The sequence below is a fragment of the Podarcis vaucheri genome, assembly GCF_965113315.1.
Source record: "Podarcis vaucheri genome assembly, chromosome: 7".
NCBI lineage: Eukaryota > Metazoa > Chordata > Lepidosauria > Squamata > Lacertidae > Podarcis > Podarcis vaucheri.
Window position 1 is genome coordinate 82,195,203 of NC_138765.1, and position 22,031 is coordinate 82,217,233.

At 48.2% G+C, this 22,031-nt stretch overlaps 1 protein-coding gene and 1 long non-coding RNA gene across 2 annotated transcripts; both read left to right on the forward strand.

Moving 5' to 3' along the window:
- Positions 1-177: 177 nt before the first annotated feature.
- On the forward strand, positions 178-19,611 carry MICOS10 (mitochondrial contact site and cristae organizing system subunit 10). Its single transcript, XM_082230730.1, has 4 exons — positions 178-305; positions 13,253-13,300; positions 15,635-15,744; positions 19,365-19,611. Exons 1-4 carry the CDS (start codon positions 239-241, stop codon positions 19,371-19,373), a joined length of 234 nt encoding a protein of 77 aa, XP_082086856.1. The 5' UTR covers positions 178-238; the 3' UTR covers positions 19,374-19,611.
- On the forward strand, positions 13,307-14,145 carry LOC309536578. Its single transcript, XR_014221640.1, has 2 exons — positions 13,307-13,538; positions 13,889-14,145. It is a non-coding gene; the product is annotated as an uncharacterized lncRNA (long non-coding RNA).
- Positions 19,612-22,031: the final 2,420 nt, after the last annotated feature.

Here is a 22,031-nt window from a genome sequence, read left to right on the forward strand (position 1 = left end):
AAGGTTACCCTAGGTTACCCTTGGCAACGGGAGCCAGCTCTGCCGGGTGGGGCAGCGGAAGCTGAGGCCGCGGAAGCGGAAATCCTCTTTCGTCCCCTCCCTTCAACTCCTTTGGACACTCGCGAGAGCCGCCCGCTGCCAGCTACAGCAGCGGTACCTCTCGCGAGACATACGCCTAAGGAGGCGGGCGGGAAGGCTGAGTGGCAGCTCGTGGAGGGAGCAGGAGGCGGTGGCCAAGATGGCGTCGGAGGGTGATTTGGGCAGGAAGTGGGACCGGTGCTTGGCTGACTCCGCCGTCAAGCTGGGTAAGGGGGCGAGGGTAGGAGCTGTGGAATAAGGAGCGGGAGGAGGCTCGCCCTGTGTCGTACGGTGTGGTGCTGAGGGGGAAGGAAGACCTGGGTTAAGGAAGGGGCAGTCCTTGCTCTAAGGCCCTGCTCAGGTTATCCTCGCCTGGCGTGAGGCCTCGTGCATTTAGCAGCTATGTCCTTAGGATTAGAGGGTCGGTGCCTGGCTTGCCAATAAATCGTCGTGCTGCAGGGATAAGTTATTTATGCACGCACGCAGTTTTCAAAGGCATTTTTTTAAAGGAGTTGCAATGCCTCCAGAACATTGCAACCCACTTTAAAAAGCACACCAAATTCTTAAATACGGCAGCCTGCTTTTGAAAAGCAGTCGGGAGGAGTGTGTGTGTGTATATATATATATATATATATATAATATCTTGCCCCCCTCATCGCGGACCTTTCTTCCTGGAAGGAGGGGAGGAAACTCTGTTGCAACAGAAAAATAAATATCTGCCTTGCTTTCCACCGGATCCTGCCTCCATTCATTCTTCTCTGACAGATCATGGACTTAGGGGACTCAGAGTCCCATGGGGAGTTGGGCAGCAAAAGCCAAACCCCAGTTTTTACATCAATTTCAAAAGTTCCCCCAAAAGCAATTTTGAAGCACACCCAAACCCTGCAGCTGATTTCGCAGGAGCCAGTCTTCAGAAGGTGCAACCCCCTATATGGTGTCGTGTGCTGTTGCCTTGAGGAGACAGGAGTATTCAGAAATATTGTGAATAGAACCGCCAGTGTTCATAGCTGCTTTATGGGGGTCCATGGTGCTGTGTCCCTATTTTTGTCTGGGAAATGTGGGATAGTATAGTGCTGACTCTGGCAGCTATGTGCTCCACTTGGATCATAAAGTGCTAGCCTTCAAATGGCCTGTCACTGGAGACAGTCTGTCAAAGTTTGTGTGTAGGAATTGAATAGCTGTGGAGCCACCAATAATGTTTCATTGTGTTGTGTCTGCTGAATAGCTTTCATTGCAGTTAAACTTCTAAAATGCACACTGAAAAGGATTGTCTTCTTCAGCAGTAACAAGAATCATGCTGTCAGGGTGTGTTTACAGGTCTAGTGGAGGCATAGTTCATTGGTTGAGTACCTGTTTTGCATGGCAGACATCACATGTTCAATTCCCAGCACATCCAAATAAAAGGATTGTAGGTGAGCCAGTCTGGGAAAGACTGAGATTCTGCCGCCTGCAAGAGTGGGCGGTAACGTTCAATTACAAAATAACAGCAATATGTGTATCATTTCTGTAATATTTAGCTGTTTGAACACACTATCACAGCAGGTGTTGTATCAGTCCTGTACGGTGGGGGTGCGCTCAGTATGGAGGTGGGGATAATGCTGTGAGAGTGATTTGCCTAAAGCCACCTGGTTTGTCCTTGGGCTTGGCAGAGGTGAAATCAAAACTAATAACTGTAGATCTGTGGTGTTATATTTTAGCTACCACTCCCAATTCCTAGCTGATGAGGCCATTGCAGGTTATTGATGGTAGGGGGTTGGGTCACTTCCAACCACAGTGGTGCCCCTGGCTTTCCTATATTTATTTTATTTGTTGCATTGCATTTATATCCCATCTTTTTCTCCAAGGAGCTCACAGTGACATACATAATCCCCCCTCCATTCAATCCTCACACAACCTTGTGTGAGGTAGGTTAGGCTGAGAGGCAGTGACTGGCCCAAGGTCATCCAGTGAGCTTCATGACTGAGTGGGGATTTGAACCCCTCTGATACTGAACAACCAGCCTGTCTTTGACAAAGGTTTTACAGGGGAAACAATGTGTGACTAAAGTTGGAGGATTCTTTGTGATGTATGAGAGAGAGACCCCTGTCTCACAGTGACAAATCATTTTGCTACCTAGTAGTCACCATTCATAGAGCTTTAAGAATTTCAAAAAGTGCTTCACCTAACATTCTCTTGTTGTAATGCTTTACAACAAGCCTATAAGGTAGTCCAGTGTTATCCCAATATTTCAGTTTTGGGGGTGAAAGGGGAGTCAACTAACAATAACAAGTTTACTACAAGTGTGAAGTTTGATCTGGGGGACACACTTAACTACTGGGGAGAGGTTTTCCCCATGGAGTTTCTGCTTGACTCACACCTGTTAAACACACACACCTGTCAAACAAAAAGGTGACCACCTGAGGCACAGGAATGGGACGGCATCCAATGTGAATGGGTTGTATGTGAGTTCTACTAGAGTAAACCCATTGAAATTAATAACTGTGACTAACCAAGTTCACTTATTTCAGAGGGCCTACTCTGAGTAGAACTTAGTTTGCAGGAGACTGAGGTGTTGATGAGAGTTTGGGATTTCTCCTGCGGTGTGATGTGAGGAGGAACCTGCCAACTGAGATTCATGTTGGTGCAGTAGACGGTGTGTATGTTGGATTTCTGCTGGGAAGATCTGGGTTCAAATACCAACTCAGCTATGAAGTTCTGCCTTGGGCGGATCGCATTTAGCCTAACCCATCTCACAGTAGATGATAGAGAAGGCAGTTGCTCTCATATCCTGCTTTTAGGCCTTTGGTAGGCCTCTGTGAGAATAGGATGCTGTACTAATTGGGCCTTGGCCTGATCCAGGAGTCAGGCTCTTCTGATGGCTGTGAAATGGAGACCTGAAGGGGTGGGTCTGTGTTGAGACACAAGGAAGCAATAGTTGGGAATAGCTGAACTTAATTACTAGCTTAGTGCAAGCAGAGAATGAGTTCAGACTAATGTGGAAAATTGATTCCCCACCAGCCCCATCTTGCCTCTGGTTCCTATCACCTCCATCTTGTCAAAAGGTTTTCTTAGCTTGGCTGCCTCTTGGGATTCTTTCCAGTCTTTGACCTGCCCTGCAAAGCTATTACTGTCTTTAGGACCTGTGTGATCATATTAATCCCAGCCAAATTAAAATATTTCCCCTCCCTTGAGCACTTAGGAAGTTTGTGAACATTCTATGCCATCATTTCAGCTCAGCCAATCTGCATTGGAAGCCACAAATTCTATATAATATGTGTCCTTCGCCCAATCGTTGGCGTGCTCATATCCGAGCTTGGTTTTGCTTTTTGGGTCACTAAGTTGATTTGTTTTCGTTGTCACTGATGAGCATTAGTGAGAAGAGGTTGGGACTCTGCCCTCTTTCCCAAGGTAGGAGGGTGGCTGCCCCCGATGTGTCTTGATTCTCCTGCAATCCTACACAGAAAACCTCGCATGAACCCCTTTGAAATGAGAGTTGTGCAACATGTTCCCAGTAATATTGTGCCCAGAGTTGGCTGCGGTTTTGAAGTTTCTGTCTGCCGCCAACTCCCCTGTTCCCATACTGGGAGAAAGTGCTTTTAAGTTTTGTGTTATAAGACTTGTTTACATGCAAGTGGGGTGGGTAAGAAGAGTAAGAAGAAATAACAATGATCCAGTTTGAATTGCAAATGAGTTAATAATCGGATTTGTGCTTGCTGTTGCAATTTTCTTCTCCTCTGGCTTCTTCTGGGTAGGTATTAATTTGATTTTAAATGAGCAGGTGTCTCATACTTTGTAAGAGGGATTGAGGATGTGATAAGAAGGTTTCTGGGTTGATAAACAACCTAAGTAGAATCCTGCTGGATCAGGCTAAAGAGAAACCATCTCTGGTCCAGCATCCTGTTCATAGCAGTGGCCCACTAGATGCCTCCAAAAAGCCCACAAGGAGAGTATAGAGGCATCGGCTATCCTTAGGAAGATAGAAAGCTGCCTTCTGCATCTTGAGAAGTGAGTTTGGTGAGCCCCTTTGTGCACAGCAAATTTCGAGGCTGCTGAGTTAGATGTGAGTGTGTGTAAGCTCTTGGGTTTCACAGAGTTCACAGTAAGGTGGAGTGATGAAGACTTCTGTGAAATGTGAGAGCTTGCATCAATGTGAAGTTGTCCCATTTGAAAAGTCAGCATTTGACTTACTTGTGGCTGGTACTGCAGCTGTCCCTCCTACCACAAGGTATTTGGTTTAACACTTTACTCCTCATCCCCACCAGTAACCAAGCTTAAGTACTGCATTTGCCTTTGTTTGCCCCTTGCTACCCACCCACCTTTTTTCTGTTTTTGCTGCAGACAGCTTGGGAAGAAGTAGCCTTTTGCAGATCTTCATAAAGAGACGTGTTATCTTGATGGTGTTTTATATCAAGGATGGGGAACATTTGGCCTTCTAGATCAAGCTTCCTCAAAGTCGGCCCTCCAGATGTTTTTGGCCTACAACTCCCATGATCCCTAGCTGGCAGAACCAGTGGTCAGGGATGTTGGGAATTGTAGTCTCAAAACATCTGGAGGGCTGAGTTTGAGGAAGCCTGCTCTAGATGCTTCTTAACCACAACTCTCATTACATCCTTGCTGAGACTGGGAGTTGTAGTTCAGTGACATCCACAGGGCCAAAACTTGCCTACACCGGCTCTAGATGGATCAGCAGTCTCACCGGGTAGAGTAGCTGATATAGTGACTAGCCATGATGGTTATGTTCTGCCTTCACAGTCGGAGACAACAGTACTTCTGAATACTGGTTGATTAGTCCACAGCAGTGGCAAACAGTCGGATGATCTTGCCTCTGTGTGAGGCTGAAATAATGAGGGAACCATTGAGAGATGGGGCCTGTTGTGCCAGGGAGGGAACCATTCAGCATCTGACGCTGTTGCCCTCGTCCTGCTTGAGGGTTTCCCACAGGCATTGGCTTGGCTGCTGTGAGAACAGGAACCTGGACTAGATGCACCATTGGCTTGATCCTGCAGGCTCCTCTTTATGTCCTGTTCTCATAAGCAGGGGAAAGGTCTTAGGTTTGCAGGCTGCCCTCACAATAAACTGCTGCAGAGGAGCATGTAGATCCCCTGTCGGTGTGCATGCCCCCAGCTCTTGCTTGAACCGAACACACGCCTTGTTCTGAGGATTGCGCAAGGCAATTGACTCAATTTTTCCCAACCGAAGCCCTGCCAGAGGTTTCCCAGCGGGAGTTTCTCACCGCCTGCTTGAACTGGGCCAGAGTCGTGTTTAGGCACAGGCACTTGGCCCAGAGCATGAAAGGGAGCAGTGATGCTTATTTCACATGTATCGGGAATTAATGACATGTACGCACAGAGCCAGGGCCGCAGATGCAGAGGTAAGCATAAATGAGCTTTGCCTAGTTGACAGTGGCATTCCAAACCCACCAGGGCCCGCATGATTCTCTGGGAACACTTTCTGATTTCCTTTTTTACTGAATCCAAACATGCAGGCCTGATAAAACCTTAAGATGTAAAGCCATTTATAAATAAAAGTCCATATATTTATTCAACAAATGTTTTTTGTTTTGTTTTTTAAAGCAAAACATGACTTGCAAAAACTTCAGGAAAACAAACAAGTCAATGAAACAATTTTTTATTTTTTAAGATTTCCCCAGAGTATCCTGAAAATACATTATGAAAATCTGTATTCCCATACATAGAACGGTATACATCTGTAAAACATGTTCTTAAAAAGTGATCCACAAGAACATGCTTTACAGATGTATACTGTTCTATGTATGGGGATACATCTAAATTTGAAAAAAGTGGTGTGTGTGCCTGATTTGCTGAATTGTTTGCTGCTCTTTCTGATAAGCTGCTACTGGGGGAGGTGCAAAGCGCCCGCAGGTGGTTTGGGGGGGGGGGTTTAAGGAAAGATTTATGTCCAATCTTAGCCCTACCCACTGTAGACCCACTGGAATTGGTGGGCCCGAGTACTTTCATTTCAATGAGTCTCTGACTCTGGGTAGGGCTAACACTGCAAACCTTATTTGGCCTGAAAACTCTGGGTTGTATCTCACGTTAATCCTACTCAGAGTGGAGTGGACCCATTGAAATGACTGAGCCTAGGTAAGCTATGCCCATTAATTTCAATGAGTCTACTCTGTTGTTTGATACAACCCTCTTTGCCTCCAGTTCCTACCCAGAATAAGTTTTAGCTTAACAAGAGCTTTGGAGAAAAACTCTCTCCTGTTTTGCTGTTATAACTGGAGGTGGGAAGTGAACTTGATAGCTTCTGCTGATGAAGTGTGATGTGAAAGGCATCCCTGTTACGTATGCTGAACACATCCCTGTTCGGCAGCGGCAATGCCACTGCTGAGAGGCGGGCTGTTTTTCCGGGTGGGCACAATTCCACTCCACTTCCACAAAAGGAGCTGCAAGCTGAAACAGCCCTTCTTCATCCTTCAAAAGCAGTGAAGTTGGCCTGTTTTGAAGTTGTCATAGTGGTGGGTTTTGAAACAATTAAATGAAGGAAGTGATCTAAGGCGCTTTAATCCACTTGTCGCTGGGCAAGTGACCTCCCAGAAAGCTGCTCCTTTCCAGGAAGGCGTATCTGATGGCTCCCTTCTGGGCACCCACTCCTTTGCAAGCCATGTTGTCACGTAGAGCCACGCCTGTACATGAACTGGCAATGTCTTGCAAGTTCATAAATTGCCCGCTCCTCTCCGGAAGACACTAATGTGCCTTTCGCCTCTAATCCTTTGTTTGTTTTGACATCTTGGAATAAAACACTTCAAACTATTAAATATTCCTTTCAAAATACACCTTTTTAAATTATAAGGATTTTCTTTTGAGAGTGGGGAGGTGATCAACTTGACCTTCGATTGTAGTTTCCTGCAGTTTATAATTTAGGGGATTTTCTGCTTCTATAGTCAGAGAGAACCACTCAGATACACATTGGACAGGTTCATGGCCTAACATAAAGGTAAAGGTACCCCTGCCCGTACGGGCCAGTCGTGTCCGACTCTAGGGTTGTGCGCTCATCTCACTTAAGAGGCCGGGAGCCAGCGCCGTCCGAAGACACTTCCGGGTCACGTGGCCAGCGTGACGAAGCTGCTCTGGCGAGCCAGCACCGGCACAGCACACGGAAACGCCGTTTACCTTCCCGCCGGAGTGGTACCTATTTATCTACTTGCACTTAGGGGTGCTTTCAAACTGCTAGGTGGGCAGGAGCCGGGACCGAAAGACAGGAGCTCACCCCGCCGTGCGGATTCGAACCGCCGACCATACGATCGGCAAGTCCTAGGCACTGAGGTTTTACCCACAGCGCCACCCGTGTCCCCAATGGCCTAACATCATAAGAGCTAAATGTAGGGTCTAGAATTATTCAGCCCCGTTAAGCAGTACTCAGACGGAAATGTCCAGGAAAAGAACCTTGAGCAAAGCATTTTCACTTTTTGAAGTATGGCAACCCTAGTATGTGGCTTCCAGGTTTGGGTCGGCCACTGTGAGAACAGGATGCTGGATATCTGAAGGCAGCCCTGCTTAGGGAAGCTTTTAATGTTTGATGCATTACTGTATTTTAATATTTTGTTGAAAGCCGCCCAGAGTGGCTGGGGAAGCCCAGCCAGATGGGCGGGGTATAAATAATAAATTATCATCATCATCATTATTATTATTATTATTATTATTATTATTATTATGCCATTGGCCTGAGCCAGCAGGCCTTTCTTAGGTTCTTAAGAGACCAATCTGTTCTCTTCTTGTAGGTGGGTGGAAGGTAATTAGGAGAAGTCCTATTTAGCATCTGTTGATCTAATAAGCGGTGGGATAAGTGGGGGGCAATAAAGGAGGGTGTTGTCTGGCTTCCCAACAGCTGCAGCTGTGGGGGTCCGATGCCTGGGGAGAAGGAAAGCTTTGAGGATGGGTTCTGTGGGAGTGAAATAATACTGCGGGTTGCTTTGAAGTCTGAAGCTGGAGCAGAGAGTCTGGGAAATTGCCTGTTCCCCTGTATTCCTTCCATTCTCAAACCCAATTCCGACTAGCTGGCATAAGTCTCCAAACTGGAAAATACATGGTGGCCTTGAGGGATTAGGATTAGACTTCAAAATAGCCCTTCTGTCTCCAGAACTTGACTGATTTGGAAGACCAAATCAGTGTCAAGCTGATCAGAACTGTATGAAGAGCCAGTTTTGGTGGCAAATGCAGGGATGGGGGTGGAGAGAGAGAGATAAAAGTGATATCTGCATGCTCAGGGGGGACCCCAAGATTTGCAGTGGTTAGAGTGTCGGAGTAAGACCTGGGAGACCAGGGTTCAAATCTCCACCTGGCAAAGAAGTGCACTGGGTGTGACCTTGGGGCCAGTCACTGCCTCTCAGCTTAAACTACATCACAGGGTTATTGCAGGGATTAAATGAAAGGAAGACCCACAAATGCCATCTTGATCTCATTGGGGGGGGGGATATAAGTTCAATAAATACACAAGTGCAAGACATGTTTTATAAAGGAAACCCCAAGGGGCAACCTTCCTCCCAAATAGCCCAGTACAAGGCAGTAAACTTAGCAGCCAAAGGATGTTGAATTTCAGTTGTAAAGGAAAAATTAGGAAAAGAGCAGAATGGAGTGTACTGGAAGAGGGCAAAACTGGCTTTCTAGAACACTGAGCAGCAGCACCTTGGTGAAGGATAAAACTGCATGATTTTGTTGCAAATCTCACTTGTCTGCATTAAAATATGGCCAGGTGATAACGTCCATTTGGCCAGTGCTTATATTAAAATAATGTAGATTAATTGCCTCTGCAAACCTGACATTTGGTAGGATTGCAGCTATTGGAAAAGGGTTTTCTATTTTTTGAGGAGGTGGGAGGAAAGGGGTGAATTAACAAGAGGCCTTAAAGGAAAAACCGATTTTTTATGAAATTGGAATGACATTGTATATGGCAATGGCTAGTGTAGCACGTGCCTTTGGTTTGGAAAAAAAACTTCGGATCTAATTCATCTTTCTGTGTCATTGCTCCATTTGCAATACTTACAGATGGTGCAACAGAGTACAAATTGGGGGTTAAATTAATCTGTGGCAGAGAAGATTGGCATTTGGCATGGGGTGGGTGGGGAACAAAAGCACAGTTCCTGCCTCCCCAAGGATTGAGGAAAGCAGTTATGGCCTGGCTGAACTGATTTCAAAATCCAATTTGAGGCTCTCCCAATGTGCTGGCTGGGAATTGTACTCCAAAACATCCGGAGGGCACCAAGTTGGTAAAGTTCAGCATGTTTCGTTCAGGAACATTCCCCATGCATTGATGGGACCCACAAAAGGTGTGTGAGGCCCTAACTCAGTGCCAGGCCAATTGGATGGGGTTGCCCGGAAGGCCCATTTCCTCCAAGTGGCTGAAGAGATCTCAAAGAAGAAAACCACTTTCCTTGAGTCTTCCCCTCCTCTTTTGCCTTTCCTGGCTCTGAAGGGAGGGAGGGAGAAGCAGGAGGGGGTCTGAGACTGCAAGATATTTGGCTTTTATCCCCTGTCCGTTTGTTTTCCTTGTAAGTGAGAGCTTTCATCTTTTATTGTTATGAAGTTAAAGGCTGGCTTGGAGGTGCCGGTCTTTAGTGGAAACAGCTGCCTGCTGCAGTCCCCCGATGTCCCCTCGGTCAGGTGGGAGGCCCTTCAGGAGCAGCGCCTTGCCCTCTTAAAAGGAAATTGAGCGTGCAGCTCCCCAAAACGGCAAAAGCCATCGGCTGGTGTGGGTTTTTGCCTCTTTGCTGGTCCCTTTGTACAGTACCGTCCATAACCAAACTGGCAACTTGGCCGTTTCACCTCTAGGGACTTCACTTGGATGAGACTCATTTGTTCCAGCAGCATTTGTGTCTAGGAAAACCCCCAATGGGGTTGGACACACACGGCTTCGAAAGATTGACTCAAACTCCCCTTTGCTTTCTTGGCGACGTTAAGGAGATGACCACAGAACCATAACAACCTCCTGGTTTGATGAAGAGTCCACAGAAACAGTTTCATAGATCTTAATTCTTGCTTGTGCTTCGAATTTGGTGTGTGTGTCTGTTGAATTGCAGGCCAAAATTGTCCTGGATAGAAATTATTTGAACTGAGCAGCTGGTTGGGCAGACAGGGGAGGGGGAAACATTTGCCGCATTTTCTTCTCAATAAAGACTGGCGGTGCCCTCCATTATAACCCTTGGCATGTGACATCAGTCTTTATGGCCCTCCAGGTTGCAGTGGAAAGCTGGATAGGACATTCTTGAAAATCTACCAAAGTTGCCTGACCCTCACAGCCTCTGCCCCAGAGCTGTGGGGTCATTCCCATAAGAAGCTGCCCCTTTATTGAATCCAGCACATCCTCCTCACCCGATCCAGCCTTCACCAACCCTGTGCCCTTGTAGATGTTGCTGGGCTACAGCTCTCATCAGCCCCACCCAACACCGCCCATGGTCAAGGATTTTATTTAGATGATATCTTGCTCTGAATCTATTCGTGGAGGATAAGGTTATCGATGGCTACTAGCCATGATGTCTGTGTTCTGCAGGCTCTTATGTTCACTCCTCACTCATCTGGAGGGCACCAGTTTGATCTACTTAGAATGATCTAGTTGTCTCCTCCCCCAAGCTCTGTGGTTATCGTATTCTGGGCAATCATCGGACATTGGTTTTTCCCTAACAGGATGGAAAATGGTAACAGAAGCAACTGTTTAAAGGTCGGTGTTCGCGTGATGCACAGTTCATCTCCCATGTAAACCATTTCTCATTGATTAGCTAACTTGTTTAAGTTGGCAGAGGGGGAGAGAGAGAAACCATCCTTGAGCAGGAAGTCTAAGCCTGGACCGCAGCATGACTTGCTGAGCTGGACAGTTTGAGCGAACGCCCATCTCATCACACCCCCCCGCTCCCCCCAGTTCTGCGTGTTGAAATAATTATTTTCTCTAAACAGCCTGATTTCCAGCAGTGGTACTCGAGAAAGAAAGGAAAGTCAGTGTGTAGTAAGGGAAGGAGTTTGTTTGAGCCTCGGGTCAAGGAGGCCAAACAGTTTGTGCTTTTGATGGATCTGTGCAGATGGTAATTTGGGTTTAATAGCATAAACACCCTCTCCATACATACCCCCCCAACACCAGCTGTTCCATGGGGAAGCTGGAGTAGGGTGGGGAGACATCGGTTGTTGCTAACAGTCATTCGTACCTTCATGCCTGCTTGACTACAAACTCTAGGTGCGCCCTGCTGCCCCCCGGGCATCTTTTTAAAATTAAATTTATTTTCTAATTTTAAAATTACAAACCCACAAAAATCATGCTTCTAGCTGTGCGGTAACACTGGTTACAGTATCCAATCACACCAGTCAAAATGTTCTGGAATGTGAGGAAGGCGATGACTATGCGCTCCCTCCATGGTTGGAAGCAGCAATGCTGCTGCTGGAAACTACAGGAGGGGAGAGTGCTCTGGTGCTCGAATCCAGCTTGCAGGTTTCCCTTTGAGGCAGCCTTTCTCAACCTGCGGGTCCCCAGATGTTGTTGAACTACAACTCCCATCACTCCTAGCTAGCAAGGCCAGAGCTCAGGGATGATGGGAGTTGTAGTCCAACAACATCTGGGGACCCACAGGTTGAGAACCGGTGCTTTGGGGCATCTGGTGAAAATGTCATTCTGGACTGCCTGACCCAGCAGGGCTTTCCTTAGTAATCTTTATGGTAGATAATATCCTGTCATCTCTTCTATCTTGCCAGGAATCTGCTAGCAGTATCTCACAATCCTGGGGCACGCCATCTAAATATGATTTCAGATCTTGTCTGCCCTGTGCCCCGCTGCCAAGATAAACAAATGAGTTCCCGTAACAGATTCAGCTTAACCTAAGCTATGTAAGATACTATCTAAATAAAATCTCAGGAAGAACTTCCTGCAAAATCCACACACTATTGATCTGTGGTATCTTCTTCCAAATCCAAATCTATGGCTTACATTGACATATAGATGGAGCTTGGGACTCTACTGCAGGAGGGGGTGCCAGTGCTTAGCCTTGGGACATGACAGTGTTCCAGAGCATGGGCAGAGTGTGTTTGCTTTACAGCTGCCATGAACAATAAACCAGCCATGTCGGTTTGGGGCCATGCACGGTCAATTTCCTTTTAAGAGGGCAAGGCGCTGCTCCGAAGGGCCTCCCACCTGACCGAAGGGACATCGAGGGACTGCAGCAGGCAGCTGTTTCCACTAAAGACCAGCACCTCCAGGCCAGCCTTTAACTTCATAACAATAAAAGATGAAAGCTCTCACTTACAAGGAAAACAAGCAGACAGGGAATAAAATCAGGGTAAAGGGCCCCCCCCTTTGGTTCCCACCTTCCCAAGCCACAATGAACACTAGAGGACGGGGAGACCGCAAAGGAAGCAATTTTCCTCCGAGACGGCTCCGGGCCACTTGACTTGGGAATAAACTGGCCTTCCAGGCGACCCATCCTGTTGACGCAGGGCTGAGTTAGCGCCCCACAGAACATTTGGGGGGCCCATCAATATCTGGAGAACATTTTTGAAGGCCGTCCGCTGCCTCCACGTTTAAATCCAGTGCTTGCCAGGGGCCGCAGCTCAGGGCTGAAGGAACATGTGCTCTGTGTGTAGAAGGTCCCATGGCTCAGTCTTGGGTAGAAGGCCTGGGGAAGCCTTTGGCAAGCAGAGCAAGGACTGGACTAGCTTGGCCAATGGCCCGATTTGGCATCGGGCATCCCTAGGAGGCCTGTAGCAAAATGGTAGGCACTCCTCCTTCGCATGTGGAAGGTCGCAGCTTCAGTCCCTGCCGTCTCTGCTAGTAGAAGCTAATAATCCTTTTCCTTCTGTAGCTGTGCTTTTGTGCACTTTTTTAAAAAAAAGAAAGAAAGAGAGAGGCAGTGATGGCCACCAACTTGGAGAACTGGGCAGATTCCGGAAGATTAAGGCTATTGATGGTTACTAGACACAATGGCTATGCTCTACCTACACAGCTGGAGGCATCAGTGGTTCTGCATACCAGTCACTGGAAACCATGGGAGGGGAGAGGGCTCTTGCATTTGGGTCTTGCTTGTGGGTTTCCCACTGGAGCATCTGATTGGCCACTGTGAGAACAGGATGCTGGACTAGATGGGCTATTGGCTCCATCCAGCAGCATCTTCTTATGCCCTGCAATGAATAGTATTGTTCCCTTGTGGGCATTTGGGGAGGCCTGGCAGGCTCCGTTAATTATTTCCTTCCTCTTGCAGGTGCTGGCTTTGGGTTGGGCGTTGTCTTCTCGGTCATCTTCTTCAAAAGTAAGTGATGGGTAGCTCCCAGGTGAATACCCCGCTTCCGGTCCAGGTTCTTGTCTTCCTGACATCCATTCTGAGGGGACCTTGTGCCACCATCCCTCCCTTTATGCTTTTGGATATTGGCCGGCCAATGAAAATGGCAGGCCAGCAGGGACCCATAGCTTAGCGGTAGAGCACTTTGTTTGCATGTGAAAGGTCCCAGATTCAGTCCCCAGCACCTCCCATTATAAAGATCAGGTAGGCAGCTGACAGGGACGTGTGTGGCGCTGTGAGCCTAGGACTTGCCGATCAGAAGGTCAGCGGTTCGAATCCCCGCGACAGGGTGAGCTCCCGTTGCTCGGTCCCTGCTCCTGCCCACCTAGCAGTTCAAAAGCACGTCAAAGTGCAAGTAGATAAACAGGTACTGCTCCGGCGGGAAGGTAAACAGCGTTTCCGTGTGCTGCTCTGGTTCTCCAGGAGCGGCTTAGTCATGCTGGCCACATGACCTGGAAGCTGTACGCCGGCTCCCTCAGCCAATAAAGCGAGATGAGCGCCGCAACCCCAGAGTCAGCCATGACTGGACCTAATGGTCAGGGGTCCCTTTACCTTTAGGCAGCTGATGACGAAGACACTGCTGTGCTTCGGATCCTGGAGCTCCACTGCCGACCAGAGTTGGAAATATTGGGCGAGTTCAACCATTTCCCCAACCTGGTGGCTCTCTGGGAGTTCCACCTCCTGGGAGCCCCCTGCCAGCATAGCCACAGGGTTAGGGATGACCAGTGATGTGTTAGTAACTCTATGTGTATTTTGCAGCCTATGTTTCAAAGGCAGGTTTAGTAGCCCCTTCTAAATAAAGATCCTCCTCACAATGTACTGCGGTATTTGCTTTCTCTAAATAAAAGCTGCCTTGTTGACATCAGGATGGGATTTGAGCACACGGGAAGAGCCCTTTCCAGCAGCCATTTGCAGCTTGATAAACATTTTTAATATATATTTATGCAATAACTTCCTTCTGTTTAAAAACAACAAGCACTGTGGAGCCCATCTGCGTGTGTCCCCCCCCCTCCAAGCCCAGCACCGTGACCCATTTTTAAAATAGGTTTTACTCCACCATGCATTTTGTGGGATAGGGTGGGGTGCAGGTTTTTAGGATTTGCAAACAGAGATGAGCCACTTGAAAAGATCAACCTGGTAGCTGTGGAAAGAGGATTTCTTTATAACCAGGGGTGAGGAACCTCCCTTGCTTCGCCACCTTTGGAGGGGGCAATCTGTCAGGGGTCGGCTGCTGTCAGTGGGGGGGGGGGGAGGCGGGCCAAGCCAGAGGTCAGTGGAGCCACTTCCCTCCTATTTCCTTACCAGGGGAGGGAGAGTGGCTAGAAGTGGGGAGGAAGAAAAGGGTCCTCCTTTCCTTCCACTCTGCAGTTGTAATCTGAAATCTTAGGCTCAGCACTGCACCCAGAGCTCAGAAACTGCTCGCGCTAATGAAATTCCCTGTCGCAAAATGTGCCTAAAACTATGGGAGTTTCAAACACTGGCTGTGGGGATTAAAAATGGGGGGGGGGCATGTATGCCACCTTGATCGCCTTGGAGAAAAAGGTGGGATATAAATACGATGCAATCAATTAAATAAATGAATAATAATTTTGTTATGGTGGTCTGTATGTGCTACCTAGTTACAATCCCTACAGCAGCCCTGCAAGGTGGGGGTGTGGAACCTTTTATCAGCCCAAGTGCCCCATTCCTTCACTGGCAGTCTTCTGGGGGGGCGGAAACCACGTGTCAATAGTGGGCAGGGCTAGGTGCAAATGTGGACAGAGCAATCGATGGCTTTCATCTCTTAACTAGTAGGCCAGCCTGAGGCTTCTGCAGCCTCCCTCCCCAAATGCCTCTCTATTCAGGCAAGCAAGAGTCCCATTTCAAGGACATATTCTAGCTAGGCAAAAGCACTCAAGAGTGGCAAGTGGGCCATTGATGGGGCACAGAACTGGGGAGAATTCCAGGGGCCACTTAGCAAGGCCTCGAGGGCCATTTCTGCTATAAAGCAAATCCTATCAGTATTATCCCCCTGTTTCAGAATTAAGCCCGAGAGTCGCTTGCCTAAGACCCACCAGTGGGCCCATAACAGTTTTGATCCGAGAACTTCCCCATTCAGAGTTCAGTCCATTAACCTCTCACTGTGCTGCTGTACCAGCTATCATTGATGCCCTTGCAGAATTTCTTGTTTCATTGAAGCATTGCGAATTATCTGGACCTTGATTCGGGCCACATTTCATAGTGACATTCCCATTGTTCTTCCATCTCTGTTTTCTCTCTCTCTCTTTCCCTCCCTCTCTTTCCTTCCACCTTCTTTTGTTCCAGGGAAGACGTGGCCCATCACTCTCGGGTCAGGAATGGGCTTAGGAATGGCTTATTCAAACTGCCAGCATGACTTCCGGTCTCCTTACCTTCTCCACGGGCGGTTTGTCAAGGTGAGTCTGCTTTTGAGAACTCCTCTCTTCGGTCGCATCCACATAATACATTAAAAGACAGTGTTCTCTAAGCTACTAACATGAGTTAACTGCGGGAGGCAGTGGAAGACAGGAGTGCCTGGCGTGCTCTGGTCCATGGGGTCACAAAGAGTCAGACACAACTAAACAACAACAAATACCACTTTTAACTTCCCCCAAAGATCCTGGGGACTGTAGTTTGTTAACTGCTAACTATGCTTCCCAGAATTCTTTAGGGGAACCATGACAGTTTAGAGTCTCTTAAATGTGCTTAAAATGTGACCTTATAGGTATTTGCTTGGTCTGGGGTAGGGAGTAATTCCTAAAAGCAGAGCAGGCACCTTCTGTGCCAACTTCTAAACGCCTGCTGAAAACCTTTCTATTCTGCCAGGCCTATGCGGGCAAACAAGAATACCTGTTTCCACAGTGGTTAATTGATGCCCTGTTTTTAACTTCTTTACGTTTTTATTGTATGGTTCTGTGTTTTTATTGCTTTTAACCACTTTGATGTTTTTTATGGCACAGCAGTATACAAATCATAGAATCATATAAATATTTTTATAATTAAATATTAAACTCAGGGGAAAGCGGGTAGCCTTCCAGATTCCCCCCCCCCCCTTTTCAACTTAACAACCAGTGCAGTTGAGAGTATGAGGTTTGTGGGTCTAGCAGACGGCCGTCTTAAAAAAGGGGCCATGGGACACTGTTGTTTTTGAAAACAAACGGATGTCTTGCAGCAAAGGTTTTCACATGCTGGAGTCGAATGCTCTGCACGTTTGGCAGAAATGCACACGGCTCTTTGGGGTGGGGCGATTGTAACCAGTGGAACCAAACGGTCACGAAAATTAAGAGAGCAGAAGTATGTGACAATTATACATAAAGTTTAAAAGAGTGCTAGGTGGTCAACGTGATCGTTTGCAACAGCAATAATTGGGGGATAAATTTCACGCCTGTAGTGGGTGAGGAAACCCTGGTCTCTATTTAAGCCCTCAACTAGAACTATGAAAGTTGTGGATTGGGGAGTTGCATCCAGTGCTACCCTATTCAGAACAGACCCACTGAAGTTAATTGGCAGACCTGATTTAGGTTCATTCATTTCGGTGAGCCTGTTCTAACTTAGTTGGATACAACCCAGTTTCTGATTCAGCCATTTTCCCACGGTGCAGCAGGAAACCCTGGTCTCAGTTGAGCCCCAGCGTGTAAGATCTAGTTCAGCCACTTTTCTTTGGCTAGGGGGCTCTGAAGTGCTGTCTCTTCTGATATAAGTCTGGAAATGTAACCAGAGTACAGCTATGGGGCTTGGTTGCAAGAGCTTCCTGGCCTACTCAGCCAAGAGTGGGGTCCCCCCCCCACTCTTGTTGATTTACCAAACCCCCTTTCCCTTTGCTTCTCTCTTTCCTCATCCTCTCAGCCAAACCACCCTTGAGCCAACTTAGCCTCTTTCTTGCTTGCAGGTTTCCTGCCACCTAATTCTCCCTTGAATTTTCTTTGGCAATTGCTTCTCCCTCCCTCCCTCCCTCCCTCCCTCTTGGAAATTGGCAAGCTTCGTGCTTGCCTGCCCTTTTTTCTTTTTTGCTAGAACCCCAAGATTTACCAACCAGAGCCTGGTGCAAAAGTCTTATTGTTAGAATTGAAGAGCATTTTCGTCTAGCATCCTTTTATCTCAGTGACCAGTCGAATACCTCTGGGAAACAGGATCTGAATGCAACAGCAACTCTCCCCACTTGTGTTTCCCATCAACTGATATTCAGAAACATTGCTGCCTTTGATTGCAGATTTACCCAGAGACCTGCCAGTTGATCCTAAACTCCATTCTGCCCACCTCTCAGTCCAGCCCTCAATTGTCTGGCCTTGCACACTGTCAGTGCTAATTAGTTTGATGACTTAACTCCCAGCAAACGTTGGTTGTGGCTTTCTTCCAGATGGGAGAAGAAGTTGCTAATTCCAATTTGATGACTGGTATAGGTGGAGTGGGGTAGGGGGAGAGACCCATCTAGCAGCCTCACCATTCCCCCCCCTCGAAGAATTGAGGCCTCCAGACCACTCAGCTGTCCACATCAAAACTGCGTCATGCTTCCCGCAATGTTGCGAAACGGCCGTATAAAGTTTATAACAGACTCTATTCGTGGTTTCCCTTCCTCCCACAAACGCACAAAACCTCTCTTATGGAGGAGCAAATCGCAGAACAGCCTCGGGCATGAATAAGCCCTCTAGTATGGCAAGTTGTGACTCTGCTCACTCAACTCTACGTCACTTAATGTCGGGGCTTGGTGTACATAATACTTTCTGGGGGCGGATTGTTTTATGTAAAAATAGAATTACAATTCATTACTGCAGGTATAATCAATGCAGACTGAGATCTAAACAATAGAAATTCATTATTCCCTCCATCACCCTCCCTCAAACAACCTAATATAAACTCTCTTGATCTTCAGATCCTATATTCACTGTTTACAGAGTCTGTTACATTCCATAAAACCTATTGCTTTCTTAAAAAAATTAATTACTGTCTATATGGGAGCAGAAGGAAGGAGTTGATAAGGATCACAGCTCTACAATTCTATGTTTCTGTGTCGCACACACACAAACATATATTAGCACTTCTTTTTCTTCAGACTGTGGGGGAGCAGGGAGAAAAAAATTATTGTTTTGCTCTTATCATAGAATTGTAGAGTTGGAAGGGACCATGTGGGTCATCTAGTCCAACCCCCTGCCCAACGTGAGGGTCAAACCCACGACTGAGGTTAAGAGTCTCATGCTCTACTGAAATGCCACCAGGCATTTGGCTCTGTAGGCTTTTGAGTATGTCTTTGCAAAGGCAGCAGCAGCACAACAGCACCTTTCCTTAAAGCTGAGACTTCCTGGATGCAGGGATCCATTTCCCCTTATGTGCTTGGAGACCAGGGAGTCCTCATGTCAGGGATCTAAGGGGAGGGGGATAGCTGTGGTCACAAGAGACCAGGGCCCTGCGGGACTTGACATCTTTCTGCAGGGCCTGCAAGAAAGAGCTGTTCCGCCTGGCCGTTGGTTTGGACTCAGTCTGACCCTTATGTTTCCCTCCCCTTATGGTTTTGATCTACGGGCTACTATTAAAATGAGGCTGCATTTCAAATTGTGTTTTTAACCTGTATTTTAAATTGGTTTCTCTCCCCCCCCCCCCCAAATTATGTAATTTTATTGGCGTTAGCCGCCCTGAGCCCTGCTCTGGCGGGGGAGGGCGGGGTATAAATTAAAAAATATTATTAATATTTATTATAGAGCGGGAGATCCTCTCATATAAAGGTAACCCTTGGATGGCTGTGAGAGAGGATTGGACAAATCCATGGGGAGGAGAGGGCTGTCAATGGCTATTAGTCACAATGGCTATGCGCTGCCTCCACTATCGGAGGCAGCACTGTTGCTGGAAACCAGAGATGGGGAGAGGGCTCTTGTGCTCAGGGTCTGCTTGTGGGTTTCCCACTGAAGTGTCTGGGTGGCTGCTGTGCCATTGGCCTGGTCCAGCAGGCTCTTAATGTTCCTCTGTTAAAGTTCTGTAGCAGGAACAGACCTGCAACCCTAAGGCCAAAAGAGTAACCGCAAGCCTTTTTTTCCCCTTCCACCAGGAGCAATGACGCAGGCCCGACCCACGCCTCTCTTTTGCCAGAGGATCAGCGGCACCTTGGCAGTTACTTGGGAAGGTCGAAGTGTCCCGGCCTTGAGGCAACAGCCTTTGGAAGCGTTCGGCCCGTTGCTCTTTTTCCCCGCGACACCTGGAACCGAATATCGGTTTTTTTTGTAATCCCTCTTTTGGAAACGAAAACGGGGAAGGTGCTGTTCTGGAAAGTGAAATAAAAACGAGAGTCCACCCCCCCTGCCTCCTGCGCTGTCTGCTGTGTGTAGAAAGGGAATGTGTGGGACGGCTTATTTTTCCGTTTGAACTAGCAGCTGTGGCCACCTGGTTAAGTTCCTCTTTGAAAGGCACCCCCCCCATGACAGCTGTCCTCTGTTCCTCTCCCACTTGCAATCAGCCCCTGCTGAAGTTTACAGTTTGCGTTTAAAGAAAAGCAGCCCCACCCCATAGATCACCCTCTTTATCTCTGCTGTGGTCTAGAGATGTCCTTTAGCAGCAGCGACTGTCTCTAAAGAAAAAAGACCAAAACTCATAAATGAGCAGGCAGATAGAAGAGGATCTGGGGGTGGGGTCTAGCTGGAGACATCGGCGTCCTGCCCCGATGGGGAAGGAAGATGGGGGCCTGTAGCTCAGTGTCAGATAACAGGAGGACATGGGATCAGGGCAAACGCACTTCTAATCTGGCATCCTGTTCTCGTGGCGGCCAGCCACGTTCCCTGAAGGGGAGCCTGGGAAGCAGGAGCTGAGTTCAAGAGCAGGGCTCTTGTGACTTGTGACTGCAGCAACTGACACGTTCAGAGGCTGCTTCCAGTGGCTGGAAGTCGCAGGAGGGGAGCGTGCTCTTGTGTTCAAAGCCAGCAGGAGACCCTCAGGTAGGCACCATCCGGTTGGGCACTGTGAGAGCAGGATGGCAGGCTAGATGGGCCATTGGCCTGGTTCCTGCAGAACTCTTCTGATGTTCTGACCCACTCCGTATGCCAAAGGCACCCGATTTCAGCCTCCGCCATCCAGACAGGGCTGAGACGTAGCTCTGCCAAACCCTGGAGAGTCGCTACTGCTGCTGCCTCCTGTCAGCATTGACTGTTCCAAGCTGGTTGGGTTGAGGGTCCGACTGCTATGAGGCAGCTGCCTATATATTTGTGCCTTAAGGGGATGGCCGTAGCTTAGTAGCAGAGCACTTGCTTGGCATGCAGAAGGTCCCAGGTTCAATCCCCAGCAGCATCTCCCAAGTAGGGCTGGGAATGTCTTCCATTTGAAACCATGGAGAGCTGCTGCTGGTTAGGATAGACTAGATGAACCAAGGGCCTGGCTCACTGCAAGGCAGCTGCTTGTTTAAACTAGCCCTTTATTCAGAACCATGAGCACTAGAATATTACTTTGCCTTTAGGAGAATCATAGAATTTCAGAGTTGAAAGTTGGTCTAACCCCCTGCAATGCAGGAATCTGAGCTAAAGCATCCATGACAGATGGCCATCCAAGCTCTGCTTAAAAACCTCCAAGGAAGGAGAGTCCACCACCTCCGCTCCGCTGTCCAAACAGCTCTTACTGCCAGAAAGTTATTCCTGATGTTTTGTCGGAATCTCCTTTCTTGTAACTCGAAGCCGCGGGTTCGAGTCCTACCCTCCAGAGCAGGAGAAAACAAGCCTGCTCCATCTGTCCTGTGACAGCCCTTGAGATATCGGCTGTCATATCTCCTCTCAGTTTCCTCTTTCCCAGGCTGAACATACCCAGCTCCTTCAACCGTTCCTCATAAGGCTGGGTTTCCAGACCCTTGATCATCTTGGTTGCCCTCCTTTCCAGCTTGCCAATATCCTTAAATTGAGGCGCCCAGAACTGGGCACAGGACGCCAGGTGTGGTCTGATCGAGGCAGAATAGAAATAGCACAGATCAGCTGCAGAGAGCATCTGCTTTCTGGGAAGAGGTCCTCTGTGTCTACGAAAGCCGTTTTGGTGGATCCGTCTCGGGAAGGGCCAGTTCCCGTGCTGCTGAGTTGATCGTGGCATGTTGAGAAGGATTATCAGAAGCTTGCCTTGTGCTGAGTCAGAACCTTTGCTTCATCAATCTGTCTACACTGCCTGGCAGTGGCTCCCCAGGGTTTCAGACGGCGGCAGAGGGTGGGGTGGCATTCCCAGCCCTGCAGGGAGATGCCAGGGTTTGAACCCTGGGACCTTCTGCCTGCAGAGCTGGCGCTGTGCCACTGAGCCACAGCCTTTCCCCATTCCTTGCATTCCTCAGCAAGCTCCAGAATGCAACCCTGATTCCCTTCCAACGAAGTGCTTGCCCATCTCTCGTTTTCACCATCTGGTGAGCGAAGGAAAGATGGGTGCAAATCCCCTGCAGCAGAGCGAGAGAGAGAGTTGGGGTAAAAATGCAAGCGGAGCCTTTGAGGATCAGACCAGTAGTCCGCCTAGCACAACATCCTGCTTCTTCCCCAAGGCGCCCGGCTGGGTGCCTACCTCCAGGGAATCCTGCATGCAGGGCACATAGGCAACAGCTCCACCCTGGCGCCGCTCCCCTCTGTAATCAGCCATTATGATCCCAATTCAGATCTGGCAGGGGTTAGCAGCGTTCGGGCAGTTTTGTAGCGCCAGTGAACCTGAGTCCCTAATGAGAGATGCCATTCCATTTCCCTAAGGCTTGGAGGAAATGCTTAGATCT

What these genes read in the sequence shown, in the direction of transcription:
- MICOS10 (XM_082230730.1), top strand. Translation starts at nt 239, where the DNA reads ATGGCGTCGGAGGGTGATTTGGGCAGGAAGTGGGACCGGTGCTTGGCT. An exon ending in TGACTCCGCCGTCAAGCTGG is followed by an intron (nt 306 to 13,252) that starts GTAAGGGGGCGA and finishes TTCCTCTTGCAG; the next exon opens with GTGCTGGCTTTGGGTTGGGC. An exon ending in CTCGGTCATCTTCTTCAAAA is followed by an intron (nt 13,301 to 15,634) that starts GTAAGTGATGGG and finishes CTTTTGTTCCAG; the next exon opens with GGAAGACGTGGCCCATCACT.